Here is a 17652-nt window from a genome sequence, read left to right on the forward strand (position 1 = left end):
AAGAGAGCTGGCCTTGTTTAACTTGGAGAAGAGGAGGCTCTGGGGAGGCTTCATTGTGGCATTCCTTGAAGAGAGTTTATAAGCAGGAGTGAGGCTGACTGTTTATATGGTCTAATAGTCCTAGGACAAGGAAGAATGGCTTTTAACTGAAAGAGGAAAAATTCAAGTTAGGAAGAAATTCTTTACTTGGAGGGTGGTGAAGCACTGGAAGAGATTGTGCAGAGAACCTGTGGATGCTCAATTCCTAGAGGTGTTGAAAGCCAGGCTGGATATGGCCCTGAGCAGCCTGATCAGCAAGGGAGTTGGAACAGGTGATCTTTAAGGTTCCTTCCAATCTAAGCCATTCTGTGATTCTTTTTTACTATTTTAACTAGGTTAGATTAACCACAGCCAGATATTCAGCATCAATCTAACCGAAGTACGAACAGGTAAAAGACATATATGCCTCATTTTCACCAACCTCTTACATTAAAACAGTACTCACATGAAAATAACTTCTGTCTCTGAGGCTTTAAACAGTGTTATGATTTGTTTTGTTTTTTAATTAGGAAATTAAATTCAATAAGCTTTAGAAAGCATCATTGATTCTAAATTAAGAATTCACAAATTAGGAAATCCCAGCATTAGCTTATGTCTCTGTAGATAATTTTTCATCTTTTCTGTATATACTATGATATAATCTTTAATTATAGGGTTACATAATTTCACTTTTCAAGGACCTTAGTCTGGCTTAATGAATGAATCCTTATCCTCATCTTTCTCCCCAGCTCCTTTATAAACATTTGGCTCCAGGGATCTATTTAATCTATAACATGCAACTTAAAAGAAAACTCCTTCAGTGAACTCTGTATCAAAAACAAAGATTCTGTGTCAGAAGACAAGCAGTTTCTAAAAAAGGAATTATGCAAAGTTTTGACAGCTATGCTCAATATTAAGATCTTTTTAAAAAGCCTTAACTTACAAAGAACTTTCTTGAGCTGCTAAGTATCTACAGTTCTGTGCAGCATGCTCAAAATGGCCCAGGTATGCAGAGCACATCAGTGGCCAAAGTACAAAAGCTGGAGAAGTTGTCTCTGTAGTTCCACAAAGGATTTTATTTGTATGTCATGTGTAGATATCCTTACATCCATAGCATGGAGTTTAGTATGCAGTGTCAGACACTTAAATACAAGGGTGCAGATGATGCCCTGAAAGGAAAGCACTTGAACAGCTCTAGGAAACTTACACTGCACTCACTTCTCCATAGGATTCACATCCACATCTGGAAGTTTTCCTGAGTGGCTATTTACTGATCTAGGCACCTATACTCTTCTTTAGGTATGCTAACAACTGTTATACTAAGAAGAAAATAATATCATCAGTTGGCTATGGAGTCTTGACTTCAGTAGCTACAAAATTCAGGATCTGGATTTCTCCAGAGTTCTTTATGATTTTCATGTAGTACAGATAGCATCCTTTCAAACCTCTTTCAAATAGCCAGAAAAAGAGGGTGGCATGGGGAAGCTGGCATTTTAAAACAATAACTCATCTGAGGCAGCTAATTTCACATACTGTACCTACTGAACAAGTTAGAGAACCAGATTTAATCTAGCAAAGAAATCTGTATTTAAAAGAAGCTAAATACCTTATTTTTTCCACTGAGAATTATGTTTTCCAGTGTAACTTCTTTTTCTTGCACATGGACTTTAACTCTGTACTGGGTAATGATTCCATTTGGTTGTTGTGGCTTTCTCCAAACAATTTTTATATATGTAGCTTCCACTTCTGCTAGATGTAAATCTGATACAGCACCTGGGACTAAGTGTTCAAGAAGAAAATTGATTTAATTACAAATATCCTATTACTACAAGTTTTTTTCAGCACTGTAAGCAAAGTACAATATGCATTTAAAAAATTTCACGTTCTTATCCTCTGAGTTGCACCTACATAGGTAGAAAGTTACTTTACATGTTTGTTTCAGCAAACAAGTTACATTTCTAAAAATATTCACACTGTTTTTTCCCACATATATGACATACATATTACTATGGTCAAACGATGTAAATTAGGATAGTTCTACTTAAGCTAATGCACTGCTATTAGGCCTTATTTCTAGGTATGGACTCTCAAGTACATTGAAAATGAAAACTTCATTCCTGATTCATCAGTGTCATACAAGAATGAAATAAAAAGCTGAGAGAAAATACACTGAATGTGATACATCTTACTGCAGAAAAAGACAAGTCTGAAATTCCTTGCATAATGAAAGTTGGCACGTGTGATGTTAAAATTAGACATTCCATGTCATTTAAAACAAAATCAAAAAGGATTTGGCTTCTGACTGAGTTTAGACAGAAGACAAAAATGGCTCTGTTGAGATGGGTCATCTCAGGAAACTGCCTCTGAGATCTCACAAAATCAGATAGTGTTGGAAAAAATAGGAACTACAAGGAACTATCTCAATCGCTGGTTGAGATCAATTGTTGGTTTTGGCAAAGCTTGCTATTAAGGTTCCTCCTGCTGTTACACCTTAATAGCAAGCTTTGCCAAAACCAACAATTGAGACTTTTCTAAGTTTGTGCTCTGTAACACAAAAATAATAAAAATAACAATGTTGAAACTGCCTATCTATGACATAGTAATTCCCATTTTTTTTTCTGGTTGAACTCTTACCTGCAGACCAGTAATTCTGCACAATCTCACATACATATAAAAATAAAATTACATTTCTATTATTGGTATTGGGATTGGGATTGGGATTGGTATTGGGAGCCCAAACTTCCAAATCATAGCAAAAGAGAGACTCTGAAGCAGAACTAATAAGTACTTTGCCCCAGGACAAAATCACAGTGTTTCCCTCAGAGATACGGTCTCTTGTAAAGGTGGCTCTCTTAGATACTGCTGAGAGACCCTGGATTTGGAGAAAATCAGTTGAATGAGATTTCAGGGTTGAACAGAGTGGTCATAGTGGAGTCCTGCAATGTTATTTCCCTACCACTTGCTGCCATCTAACGTCTAAAAGGGTGACATGCAACAATTACCATATCTAAAGTACTACTTTTGCTCAGGCAGAAGCTACTTTTCTTTCACAGCCTCTGAAGGCTTCTATAAGCAAATACATTTAATGACTGTCTATGCACCCCAAAATAAAGTTGGAAAAATAAATCAACTCCATAGATTTCCAGCTCGTTTCTCTCACTAGTTTATTAGACTTCTCTTTCAACACCTTCATTCCTTCTGTTGCAAGGAAACTAAATGTCTTTGAAGGAAAAATCAATACCAGTTACTATGTACAGCCTATTTACTTTATTTCAGTATGCTTACTTACCATCTGCAGGAGTGAAAACTGTGAGGTTTGTCTTTGGTCCCACACCAGCACTTGTCTCTGCACTGACATACACATCGTACATTGTAAATGGCACAAGGTTATGAAATACGAACTTATGATCTTTTGTGCTGTTACCCATAATATGTCCTGGAATGAGAATGAAGAGATGGTAGCTCAAAAATTAAACAGTTCATCATTCATTTATACTGAATATATCTACTTTTAAGGAAGATGAAATGCCAAATTTGTTTCTGAAAAGTATAAGGCATTTCCTTATTGGAAATAATACTAAATGGCTTTAAAAATTAAAAAAAAAAAAAAAACAACAGCAACAAAACAAAGGAACCTAAAATACCATTTCAGGGATGTATGGCTTTTAAGAGAAGGAGATTTTTTAATCTATTTCTTTAATTATTGTTGCTGTCCATGAGTTAATTTCTCTTGCTTATCCCATATCATTCAAAAAACAAACAAACAACAAAAAAAAACATTTAGTAGACAGCTCATTCACTTCTTTAACAGTATGTAGTTATATAGCCCCATAACCTCGTCTTTTTAACCACATCTGAGTTAAAGAATAAATACAAAAACCCCAAAAGAGACTGAAACCATGCAGAGATTAAATCTTCCAGAAATATTTAACAGAAAAAGAGTAAATGTAAGATACAGAATTATTTGAATATATATGCATTCTAATTTAGCCGTGAGTTTAGCTTTCCATTTTTCAGAAAGAATGAGAGGAGCTAGTTTCCTCTACAGTTAAGAATACCTAACATGAATTTCATTGTGCACTAATCCTTATAATGGGCAGGTTTAAAAGTTATTTAAGACGCTGATCATTCTAATACTGAAAAGGATACATAGCAGTGCTTTCAAATTTTCTTTCTCCACTGGTGGTGACACTAAGAATGCAAGTGTAAGGACAAAAAAACAATCAACCAATCAATCAATCAATTCAGACTTACCAGATGGCCCATACAGCTCAACTCTGTAACTAAATTTCCCCGTTACTATGGTTGGTGGGTCCCACATCACTGAGAAAGACTTTGCAGTAATGTTAATCTTGGCAAAATTTTGTGGTGGATCTTCTGGAACTTAATTTTGGAAAAAGTCTTTGAATATAAAATAATTTATATCTAGAATTCCCAAGAATCGCATACCAGACAATTTAATTAAAATATAAGCATTAAATGCACTGAAGAAAACTTACATTGAAAGCACAGCTCATTAAACTGTCTTAATTTTATTCCCTTTTTTTTTTTTTTTTTTTTTTTTAAACATGATTCTTGCATAAGGTATCAAAAGAACTGATAGTATAAATACAATACTTAAAACATAAAGGTATCAGGGATTTTATAACGTTTGATTATAGACTTATTACATACAGATTACATACGGAAGATGCTCAAATACTACTGTGATGCTCAGCAATATAGAGCTCATGTGGAGTAAGATTTTCTTTCTCAAACAGTTTTTTTTTTTTCTTACAGATTACCTCACATAGCTGATTTCTGAGAGCACCAGTGATATTTTATTATCCAAAACTTCAAAAACAGATACAGGTAAGACTGCAAAAACATTGCACCTCGTATTTTCATGAAACTATTTGTGTAAATTAAAGCAACTAAAGAAGCCGATCCGTTTCTGAAGCATGCATTCCTTTCTGAAGTATACCTTCACAAGTTAGTGATATTACTACTGAAATGGAAAATTCCAAACACAACTAAACAAATCCAAAGACAACTAAAACAGCTGCAATTCTTTTCAACCATATAGAGTTAGAAAAAAAATGATTTCCAAAAATGCCCAAGTAAACTTTTTTAAACCGCTCTAGACAGAATTGCCAACTAAGGATGCTTTAATGCTAGCAAAACCATCCAGATGAACAGTGCTAGAAGAGAATTACATTTATTTTCAGTTGAATGGTGCTATAACCATTTGATGAATGAAAGAGCAGCCCAGCAACATCAAACCATGTCAGACAAAAGAAGGATGCTCTAGCAAACAAAAAGCCAGATTAACATTCCTCTGGAAACAAGAGTTTTCTAGTATGGCTGTATTAACACAATTGCCCATTCTGCTCTTGGATAAGTTTTGATTTCAATTCTAACTTCTTAGAGAATTTTGAGTAATCCAAAAACCAATTTTTCCAGTGCTTAAAGATTTCTTCAGCACTGACCAGACTTCTGCAATAGCTCCAGACTGAGGAACCGTGGGAAAGGAGTTTTCTTTATACTGCTTTTTTTTTTTTTTTCTTTTTCCCCTGAAATGTAAGGAAGCTTTAAGCTTATTGCTATGTATACAGTATATACGCTCTTTTAATTCTATGACTGACATCCTTTCTGTTCTAGCTTATTTTTAATTTTCATTCCATTGCATTATTAATTGAAGTTCTTGAATTATCCTTCATTTTTCACAAAATTAAAGAGAAAAGAATGATCTGTCCTGAGCACGCTTTGATTCCTTTGGCTTTTCATTATAGGTGAATCCCTACCTTTCTTTGTTTTTCTATAAATCTGAGAACTTTATTTACTTTCGAAAGTAATATATGAAAATAATACCTGATTCCGGCGTTCGGACAATTGCACTGTCAATGTAGCCTGCTTCAGTGTTAACTGCAGAGACTTCAAAAAGATAGGTGGTATATGCCCTCAGGTTAGTTATAACAAAACTAATTGGCTCATTCCAAACAGAGCTCATTTGACTAGATGCTTCTGTACTTGCTGTAACTGTAGTACTTGAAGGAACTGTGGACTTGCCAAAAGTAGTTGAAGGAGTGGTAGTACTCCACAGAAATGATTCACTGTTATCCTAGTAAGACAAATATGAAACATTATAAACAGAAAGCATACTGACTGTTAATATATGGAGGTAAAAAAAAAAAAGGCAGAAACCCTTTGAAACAAAATCACCTGGATCTGGTTCTATTTTTTTATTTTCAAACTTCAGTATGATTGAAATCAGTTTATCATTTCATTATTTGAAGTGCTAGCACATCTTGTTAGTGACAGTAGTACAGTGTTTGCCCTCATTCAAAAAAATTTTAAACATCATTGAGCAGAAGGAACTTTTTAGTCTCCATTTAGCTATTCCCAGTTTTATAATTCAGATTACTTCTCTACAAAAAAATAAATTATCTCTAGGGAGGTCTTTTTTCAACATATGTATTTTGTGTGCCTACATTTATGTGTACATACATATGCACGGAAAGAGATAGACAGATATATACATATATAGCAGGTACCAGACAGAGGTTTTCTGATCTGTACTGTCAGGAGACAACTCTGAAAAGCTGCTGGGCTTTTCAATCATTGATGTGTTATGATTCATAGGTGGGATACTCTCTTCTCAGTGCTAAATTAAATCAGCCTGACATTTACAGCCCTCAAAAATGCTTAACAGTATCACAAAAATAAAATCTGAAACCAAATCCCTGATCATTTTTTATTATTTAAAACTGCACTTTTCAATGTATTACTAAGTCTAGCACCCTGAAAAAAAAAAAATAAAAAAATAACATTTAGGCAACTTGACATCCCAATAGTCATAACACATGGCTCAGAATAAAGGAAAAAGGAGAACAAAAGTTGAAAAGGAGAATATTCTTCAAGAAAGTCTGAAAGTTATACATTGGCTTCAGGTTGAAAACAGAGGGATAGTAAAAATTCTGAAATTAAATATTCACTGAAAGTTCCTGAACAACTGTCTACAAAGAATTATTGAATATCACTCTGCTATTTCTTTTTATGTTGCTTTGAAAAGTATTAAACTACTCTTGAAATGTGATATGCAGAATAGAGCACAACTTAAAATATACAAAGCTTTATAAAACATTATATAAAAATGAAATATTAACAGTACTTTATCTCTACAGTGACAGAAACTTTTTTTTTTACAGTGAATGCTGTAAAATTAAAAATGGAAACTGAAACATCAAATTTATTTACTCCATCCTTTTCTATTAAAAGTATATCAATTAATTGATCCTTTCTTGACATTATTACAGGATTAAACTGAGCTTTTCAAGGTAAAATTCCCTTCTTAATCTACTTCTGACAGAAAATCTTTTCTTCACGTTATTATATCCTTCCTCAGACCTAACTCTGTAAACTACTGGGGATTGTTCCAAAAAGCAAGCCTCCAAATGGTCCCAAAATTCAAATTTTATTATATTCTGTAGCTTCAGTCTATTTCTAATTTAATAGGCTTATAGCACTTACATTACACTCTGGTAACCTCCCAGACAGAAGGTCTTCTACTTTAACCAAGACATCTTTCACTACAATTCCACTTCTTGCATGTTTCACACTAATCTTGAAACTAGTTATCTTTCCATTTGGTTGTCGAGGCAGAAACCAGATCAGATTTACAGCTGTATAATTTAAGGCTTCAACTGTGAGATTCACTACTTTACCTGGAGCTTGAAAACAAAACAAACAAAAGCAGTGAGGCATACTTTTCTTCTCATTAAATACATATTTCAGAATCAAATCTACCATGATTTAAAATGATTTTCATTATCATTTAGTACTACAGTACCCAAAGAACCTATCACATTTCAAATATTTGTGCTCTCCTATGTTCAGTGATCTTAAATGGAAAATAACCATTTTAGTTAGACCAGTTCAAAAAAGCCCTTTGTATGTTGAAAACCATACTGTCCACACAACTATCCACTTTAGCTAACTTTTTCTAGATAACTTTATTGTTTTAAACTGAACTTCATTTTGATCAAGTTGTTGGCATCTCTTTAATCATCACAGCAATAGCTTAAAAGAAGAATACCATCAGAGTGTCATACAACTCTCACCTCCAATTTCAACAGGTCTTCCAGTTATATTAATAACAAGGGTTTTACCTTTAATACAATGTGAACAGAAAGTATCAGAAAGTAAAAAGCTGAAGTTCTCCATTGGGAAAATGCTAGTATTGTCCTCTGTCAACTACGAGTAAATAAAGCCCACTGAAGTCTGGTTCTCTGTGAGCAATTTGTTACAAAAATAGTGAAGAATAATGATTTATGTAGCACCTCCAAGTTAGTTAGCTACACCTTCTCGTATCTGGTTTTACAATTCGTTGTTATCTCAGAAATCTTATGCAGAATATCTTCCTGCCTTTAACTGATATTATGTTTGACATTATGGTTTGTCCTGCTACAGAAATCAGCCTAGAGTCCCAGACACAGAGGGACAATCACCACAACGGCAAGACAAATTCTATATTTCAATTACACTTGTTCACCTCCACAGAACTGGCCTGGTGCCAGCGCTTCAGTCAAGGTTCAACTGCTCCTGAAGTGGAAAAGCTTGGAAAAGCAAGGCTAAAAATAGTAAATTTGTAAAAATTATGGAAATATAGCATAAAAATGTATCTTTTTTTTAATTTTCAAACTCATCAAGTCATATTTTCATATCAGTTGTGTCTTTTTTCACCCCTTTTTCTTTACATTTAAGAAATAAAAACTTAGTAGAACATAATCTGCACTTTCTAGAGAAGGTACTTTGACTTAGGCAATGAACAAATACAGCCTGACACAAGGAGGCAATTCAAGAACCGATCCAAGTACTTCCAGTTTCCTAGTACTGCTGCAGGCACTAGCTGATGGGTGTAATTCGTAGATAGTTCTGCTCTCCTCTGACACTACTTTCAGCCTACCTAGAAACTTGTATCAAAAAACACCAAGAGAAACAGAGTTTTCATATGAGAACCTCCATATGTGCACACCCTACATCCTGTTACTAGCAAATAGGACAAAGAGCACCATTTTCCACTGAGTGAGAAAATGCAGGAACAATTGGGATTTTCTTCTAAATGTATCAGAATTTGTACAAATTAAATATTTGTGCAAATATAAAATATGAAGCATCAGGGGTGCTATATTTGAGCAAATTAGAGCACCTCTAATCAGCAGGTTCAATAAAATTACCACTTTCTGCAGTCTGGAAAAGAAAAGGAGCACTAAATACTCCAACACCAGCACTGTTCTCAGCAGCAACCTAAAGAAAAAAAGAAATCAAATTAGAGAACCTATAGGATGTACAGGCAGTGTGCATATCTTAAGGAGAAGCAGACATTCACCTACCAGCTCTTAAATCATAAACGTACAAATGAAGAAAACAGATATGGTAGAAAGAATCTAGAAAACTGAGTGATACATTGAAAGTCTGCCTATTAGAGATTTGCAGTTTTAAGAAAAAGTCCAGGGTAATATGACAAAAGCATACAAACTTTTGCCTGGTGGAGGGATCAACTATACACACTGATTGACTTTGGAGATAAAATAAATGCTTGTGAAATGTGCCATTAGCTTCTAGAAATCTTAGGTGATCATGCCACAGGGTGACATTATAGCAAAAAGTTTGGAAGCAAGTAAAAAAAACCCAAAAAACCAAAAATACCAAAGTTACTTTGTGGATAACAAAAGTTCACACAGTTCAAGTAGTTGTAATTCAAATTTGGAAGGAGTACTAATGCTTGTGCTTTGAAGTACAGAGTTGGTACTAATTATTTGAAGTTTAGGAAAAAGGTTCCTTGACTGAATATTTTTACAAATTTATCAGTGATCAGGTGCCCAAAATCTTGCAAACATACAAATAATTCTCAAATATGTAGCGATAGCAAATAATCTCTTTTAAGTACTGTTTCTCTACGAATGTTTCTTCATTAAATGTCTAGAAACAAAATCAAGACTGGGCTGTCAGAAATAGATTGGAATATTCAAAGTTGATAAGATGCTATTTTGAACTGTACTGTTGTGGTACGTACCAGAAGGAATTTAGCAAGAACAAGCCAGGTGAAAACAATAACAAATTTTCATCCATGCAAAAATGAAGAGCTTGTAAATGACACAACAAACTCCTCCCCAGAAAAACACTCACTGCTTCCTTCCCAAAAAAATCCAAAAAATACCAGCAAATAAATAAATTACTCAGGACAAGGAAAATATTTAATGTTTCTTTTTGTCCACACATTTCCATCTCAGTGAGAGTGCTAGTGGGTCAGCTAGTGGGGCAGCCCACCAAAGCAGCAAATAGGCCCTCCACTTGCCAACAGACTTTTAGTCACTCGTGCCGAAAGCCATGAGGTCCCTGCTAGCCCAGTGTAGCTGGGTCTAAAGTCACTTTCATGAGTCAAATTCAGCTCTAAGATCAATGGCTAAAACATCAGTAATGAGAAGAAAAGCCTCCTAAATATATCAGCCAAAGGCAAATCACTGCGAAGTAAAACACGATTTAAATGTCCTACAGCTTTCCCAAAGAAGAGCAAAGAAGAGAATTTGCAAAACCTTCAAAAGTGAATCTCACACAAATAAACTGAACTATCTTAATAACTTTATCTACCTGAACAGATTAATGAGCTTAGTCTAAATAATATATATTTTTTTTTCCTAATAGGAACTGATTATTTAATTTCTTCTTCAACAGATGTTTGCAGGCAGATCAAAGGCTAAACATTTCTGCTTTTCACCAGCAAGGTCATCACTGCAAGATTCGCAGCAAGCAATTTCCCCACAGTAGCAAGCCCTAATTAGATTTCTACTTTCTTACATATGCACATCATCATTACAAAGGATTACTGCACAGCTCTACTCCTTGACTGCCAAATCTAATATTTTTCCATGGTATCAATTCACATTACATGGAATGAAACAAACTAAGCATATTATTTCATTTTATTCTTGACACTAAAAAGAAGTGCCTGTCCAAGGTTCTTGTGAAAGTGTCAGAGAACTTCATGGCAAATGTTGCCAAGAGAACAATAATGCATTTCTGTCCATTTGAAGTTATTTACACTTGAAAAGTTCAGAGAAGGATCAGGAGTGCCTAATCCAAATTGTGCATATAGAACTCATGAAAATACATCTGCTGATTTTGACAGTAGGTACCTCCTGTAAATATCAAAGAAATAAAATCTATGGAAAGGACAATGAATGGTACAACTTTTTTATTTAGGAAACGATAAGAGGTAAAACATTCGGGCTTGGGGAAACTAGGCTAATATGTTTACAGGCCACACACAAACACAAGGGAAAATACAAAGACGATTAAATAAAAAGGAAATTTTTCATCAAGTATGTAGCTGTGTGTATCTGTGTCCTGTTCAGTGAGTGGAGTTGTTGGCACTCCCCCATCACAAGTACACAGTTGGGGTGAGAATGTGTCATAGGCGTGTGTATTTGCAATATAGAAAGAAGCCTGCTTTTCATCTCAGTACTAGGAAAACAGTTATTCATCAGAAAGCGAGCACGATTTTAGATGACAACAGATGAAAATTCAGGACAGAAAATTCTTTCTTCAAATAATTCAGTTTAAAATCAAATAAGGAATTACACATGTATATTTGCTTTTATGGATTTGGTTGGGGTGATTTAGAAATCTATGTGTAATATCCAAAGTGCACCAGTGATTTGAAAGACTAAATCTCAGTGAAGATGAAGTGTACAGATATTTTTTAAAATTCTAACCTGTGCTCTGTGCTCTCCACCACATATTATACGTCAGTAACAATATTAATAGAAGAAACTATGTTTTAGAACAGTTGTGGTTAGAAATTATTTTAAGTATATGTAAAAGCCACTAAAGTAAATAAATACCTGCTACATGCATTTTGTTACACAGCAGAAGTTATTAACAATGTGCATCAGAAATCAGTGCACTTAACATAGTTTCATACAGTGCACAACAAGGGAGAGTTCAAACTAAACAGTATTCATAAAGCTTTTACCTTAATTTCGTAAGTTGTTCCAGGGTTAAGATTGGTAAGAAGAACCTCCAGACTATCTGGCTTTGTTGTGACCTGTGTGTAAGCTGTTTGCATCCACGGGCAGACCTCTTTATATTTAACAATGTAGGACAGAATTCTCCCATTTGGATGCTGTGGTGTATTCCATGACAACAGAATTCCAGCAGAGCCAACTCTTTCACCTGCAAGTAATGCAGGGGGACCAGGATCTAAAAATAAATAAATAAGTAATATGTCAAAAACGGTCTTTAATTAAGTTTCCAAATGATGGAGACATCCTCATAGTTACTGTAAATAAAAAAAATCATCTGCCAGCAAAAATAAGAAAAAGTACAGAAGACTAAATGCACAGTTTAATAAGCTTTGTTTGTTTGTTTGTTTTCCATTCAGTTGTTTGTTTGTTTCTGGCTACAGTACTGTTACAAAAAAAAGATTAAATGAAATTTTGAACTTCAGGAACATTCTTTTTTATGAATGCAAAATATGTAACATCATAGCAAACAAAACAGCATAATGCCAACTTAATATTTCAGATATTCTAGAATGCTTAATTCAAGTTCCTTTCATTAAATAAAATAAATTACACTCATAAAATAAGTCTGATATGGCCATGTTTTTTTGAAACATCTCAGAAGACTGCTGTTCCATGCATGGATATTATTTTACAACTAAAAACTTTTCAGAAGTTTATCAGTTGCTTTCCTTTGTGTTTTCAGGGTTTTGTTGTTGTTGTTGTCGTTGTTGCTTTTCTCTCTCTCTCTCTCTCTCTCTCTCTCTCTCTTTTTAAAATTTTAAATAGCCAAGCTAATGGATGAATACCACCACTACTCACAATGAGGGTTTATTCTGAAAAATCTAATAAATTCTCATGCTCTCATAGAACACCTCTGATTCAGTATGTATTTTTTTACATTTAAAGAAGATAAAAAATTCTGATGACTGTTAAAAAATATTTATCACTTTGCCTGTAGTACTATGTATAATAGTAAATACAAAAAAGAAATCATTGTTAAAAAAAAAAGAAATAAAACATAAGCAGTCATTTTTAACTTACTTGTGACATTTGTTGTCACTGTTCTACCGGCAGGTGAACTGTATGTGGAAGAAGAAACTGTAGAAACTGTAACATTGTATGTTGTTCCAGGTGTAGTGTTATAAAAGTCAGCCTAAAATATGACATCGGATTGTTAGCAAGAATCATGAAAATGAATGCCCCATCCCCCATAACTGAAAACAAGAACAACAACAATAGAAGCCCCAACCCTGTAATTTTAAGCACTGCGATACTGAGAGTAATTACCAAAAAGGCTGGTAAATGAGCTTTTAGAAATATAGCAGCATTTGCAACAGTAAGAAGAGCAGTTCATACTTGCTAGCTACAGCACAGCATTTTATCTTATTTAGCTACCCTCCATACTATTAATTTTATCACAGAATCACTTGTCAGTGTATCTATACAGGTGTTTCTGCAACATCCTCATTATTCAAGCATATATTTAGCATTATAAAATCACCTCTTGAAAGAACAAACACAAAGCAAGTCTTGAAAAGCTTCCAACGTTCTGATGGTTAAGTAAACCCATCATTTGAAATAAGCATAATTAAAAACTTTTAAACAGTCATTAATACAAAATACCTGTATCTGTGTAGTTCCAATAAAAAACAAAAGCAAACCAACCAGAACAGCCATTACTTCTGTTAATATTCTTATATTTTCCAGACTGTAGAACCAAAAAGTCCTCCTATTTCTTTTTGATGCCTCAGCAGCGAAATGTTGCCTGCATTAATGATTTAAGCACGGATCTTCCTGGCAAGTACACAATTAATGAGTCTGTATTACTCAACAGCTCTGCCCTTCCTTTGTTAAACTATTCATGAACCTTGGATGACTGACTGTATCCTTGTAGCAGACTTGAAAAAAATAAAAAAAAGAGAGAGATTCGCTAACTGTTTTAAGGTACCAAACTCTGGATGCTGAAATGTGCTTTCAGTAATTTTATATGAATACCTCTCTGGTCACATCTGCATAAAATAGCTAAGGAAGCAACCTTGCATTCTTCATCCGTACGCTGCACAAGGAAAAGCTGGCTGTGCAAATCCTGTAATAAAAGCACATACTTGATACTCTCTAACTCCAAGATCTAAGATAACAACAGATCCATGGTCAGGAATAAGATCCACACGAAATCTGTCTACATGTCCATATGGTAGTCTCCAATACAGGGAAAAAGAATCTGATGAAACATTGAAGAATTTAAGCCCTTCTGGTTTTGCAGGTTCTAAAAGAGAAACGTGAAATATAAGATGTTAAACTAAATACATCCTTGACAAATATATAAGTAGTTACAACTGACTATAAAAGCACCCAGGAACAGCTTACTCACTCCAAGGATAATTGCTAATTAGCCCATATGCAACAGCATTTTACAATACAGTTGCTGCACTACTTCTGAGATATGGTTGATAATCTCTGAACTATGCTGTGTAGATATTGTGGAGATATACTCAGGTATCTCAGTCCACTGTTTGGTTAAGCAAGAATCTCAGCACAGTCTCAGTGCTTCTGCTGTACTCAACCTTAAAGCTAGCACTACTGCTGTACCAAGTAATGCTACTACAGATTATCTGTTCTGTTGCTTGTTACAAAATAGTTAATTCTTTTTAAATAGTTTTCATATATCTGAAATCCAAGTAATTCCAGGAAATCTAATTAGTTAAGTTTCCTATTTTTTTATTTTGGACTCCTTTCATTAAAGCCATGTTTTCACATGTTCCTGAAATGTCATCTCACTTTCTTATTTTTCTGCCCTTTCAGGCACTTTTAAATCTGTATCATTCATTCAAGTCCTACCAATGAATCATACTGTAGCTTCATCAGTAGCTCATTAAAACATTACATATCTTTAATATTGTATTATTGATCCACATGCACATAGCCATAGTGCAGATAGCTAACAACAATTCCTGTGCATACCTGACACAGCAAGCCCCATCAGGGATGCTCTGTCACATGCCAGATATGCCACTACCTTGCACTGTCCTCTGACTCCCTTACTAACTTGTTTCTTCCGAATTCGAACTAAGTCTTCTGAGCTGTTTATACACTAATAATGTCCTTTTCAGTTTAAATATCACATCACTTTTATTCTGAAAGAGTTCCACTCATTTTTATTTACTATAACTCTATTTAGATTATGTATCCTTCCTGAACTCTTTCCCCTGCAGTTTCAAACAGATCACTACAGCTCTGCTACCAAATATTCTACCTGAAATGTTCATGCATCCAAATGTCAACACTAGGTTTTTATACTCAGTATTTATTTCTTGCATATATGATTGGGTTTTTGTATTACTTTTAATTTATTTTAATACTAACAGGAAAAAAAAAATCAATGTAGAGAATTGCAAGTGTAACCGAGAGCACATCTTCTTCCTTTTATTACACTTATTTAAATTATAAGTCCTAGTGTTACCATTAGTACTACTATTTCCAGACACTATGCTTGTAAAGGTCTTTTATACAAACCCATGATTAAAATCTGAGTTATCATAGTACTTAAATCTGTCTGCCTCAGTCGCATTATTTCTGAATCAGCAGCAGAAGACAGCCTAGAAGATTCCTCATGGAAAGAGAAATGTAGTGCCATGAAGCTAATAATAGCCCTACTATTACCCTATGATTGAGAACTACCTCTTCCATTGACACTGAAAAAAGTTTCACTTCTACCCTCTTGCAGTTTTAACCATGCCACCAATGCAGTTCACTTGAGCCTCAGAGCACCTGCTCTTCTACTGTACTCCTATTTCATGTACGTGTTAACATTCACTTCTTACCAGCAGTGGCCAGTATACTTGTGTAAAGTATACAGCCAGCATATCTGCGTGAAGCATAAAACAACTTCCTGCTCATTTCACTGACATAATTCACTGCAGTTGAGAAGATACATCACGGAGCATGGTGTGCAAAATGCAACATGATATTTTTTCCCAAAATTAACCATTCTAAACCACAAGGCTCAGCATTGTGATGTAATCTCGACACGTTTAAGGAAAAGCAATCACAAATGGATCAACCAACCTTTTATAAATCTTCTCTGAATTAGAAAAAATATTAGTAATGACTAAGCATTACAGTATTGTGGTCATGGATCAACTTACAAAAGATGTGCAAGATTTTTCTTCATAGTTTTTCCTCTCAAGACAACTACTTCAAGGTAAACATAAGGATTTCCACCTCTATGTCATTGCATTTTAAAGACTCTTCAAACTCTTGCTTCAAACCCCCTGACTACAGCTGAAGCACACGATCCCAAAAGCGCACATGCAAACGTGTGTCATTACGTGTCTCATGACATGTCAATGAGAACCTTCAATACTTCTCAGGTCTCCCTCTGTCATTGTCACAGGTAAAACTTCCAAAAGTGGTATAGGAAAGTAGTAATAGAATTTCTGGAGCACCTTTTCGCCTTTTAAATTTCAGCTGTATTTTACATTATTATATTACATTAAACTGCAGGCAAATGTCAAGATTGAGATTTTACCCCATAATGTTTTAAGAACAAATCCGATAAACTGTCTTTGAATGGAACATTTTACATTCTAAAGCCTTAACTCTGCAAACATTAAAGGTTAAGTTCAGATAATGCATAACCCTTTGCAGGATTAAGACCTGCAAAATAACGAAGACACTAAACATGGCCAAAAGGCATGCTACACATATAAATAATATTATTTCTGGTAGTGACCACTAGATTTAAGTTGTGTACATTACAGATAATGCATGTCCACAACCACAGCAAACTGTTACATGTAACCTCTCCTGAAATTCTCATGTTATTCAACCAGTGATACACACAAAGCTAAATGGTTATTGAGAGCTACCACTCACCTGCAAGTAGAAAAAATAGAAAACTGTACAGACCTGCTACAATTTCAATGAAGGCAGGAGCTCCTTCAATATTGCCTTGCAGTCTTCGCAGTGTGAAATTATAAATACCCCCAGCAGTCAGATTTGTAACACTGAAGTTAGATACTGCTCCTGGAATCATAAACTTGCTCATAAAGGTGCTGTTTGACAAAGATGCTTTGTAAGATGTGAAGTTAGTCTTGGCTGGATTCCACATTACAGTCGCAGAGGAAGTATTTACCATTTTCAATGCCAAATTGCAGATCCCAGCTGGTTCTATAGTAAAGTTACTTAGATTAATAAAGACAATTCTAATACATATTTCTTGTAAAAAATGTAACAAAAATATCAGCATTTGAAAAGAAACGGCTTTTATTTAAATGATTTTTGGGTTCAGAGATTTAATGAAATATTAATGCACATTTTAGAAGTATGTTTGTATGGATATCTAGTAAGAAGTTCCATCATATTACCCAGAATAAAACTTGACAGTGTCACTCTACTGTGCACTATGTAATTTATGGAAGAGAATTCCAGACTTATCTAATCTTCTACTAGAACAATAGCATTGAGCAATCAGAGTGAAAAGGAAGTCTTTGAGGTGATTTCATTCAATTAAACATTTTCTGAAATGCTTCATAAGACATATGATTTTAGAAAATTGTTCATTTTAGAAAGGGAAACAAAAAGTGCATAA

General features: G+C 34.5%; 1 protein-coding gene across 1 annotated transcript in view; it reads right to left on the reverse strand.

Moving 5' to 3' along the window:
• Positions 1-17652, reverse strand: part of PTPRQ (protein tyrosine phosphatase receptor type Q) — a gene marked incomplete at both ends in the record, with an annotated part of 121080 nt that overhangs the window by 82976 nt on the left and 20452 nt on the right. The window contains 10 exons of the mRNA XM_079545547.1: positions 1625-1797; positions 3308-3454; positions 4273-4401; positions 5869-6118; positions 7528-7727; positions 9234-9303; positions 12032-12258; positions 13104-13215; positions 14168-14328; positions 16971-17231. Of these exons, the coding sequence (XP_079401673.1) occupies positions 1625-1797; positions 3308-3454; positions 4273-4401; positions 5869-6118; positions 7528-7727; positions 9234-9303; positions 12032-12258; positions 13104-13215; positions 14168-14328; positions 16971-17231 (1730 nt within the window). The remainder of the gene's footprint in view (positions 1-1624; positions 1798-3307; positions 3455-4272; positions 4402-5868; positions 6119-7527; positions 7728-9233; positions 9304-12031; positions 12259-13103; positions 13216-14167; positions 14329-16970; positions 17232-17652) is intronic.

This window comes from Tetrao urogallus (assembly GCF_951394365.1).
Source record: "Tetrao urogallus genome assembly, chromosome: 1".
In the NCBI taxonomy this organism is placed as follows: Eukaryota; Metazoa; Chordata; class Aves; order Galliformes; family Phasianidae; genus Tetrao; species Tetrao urogallus.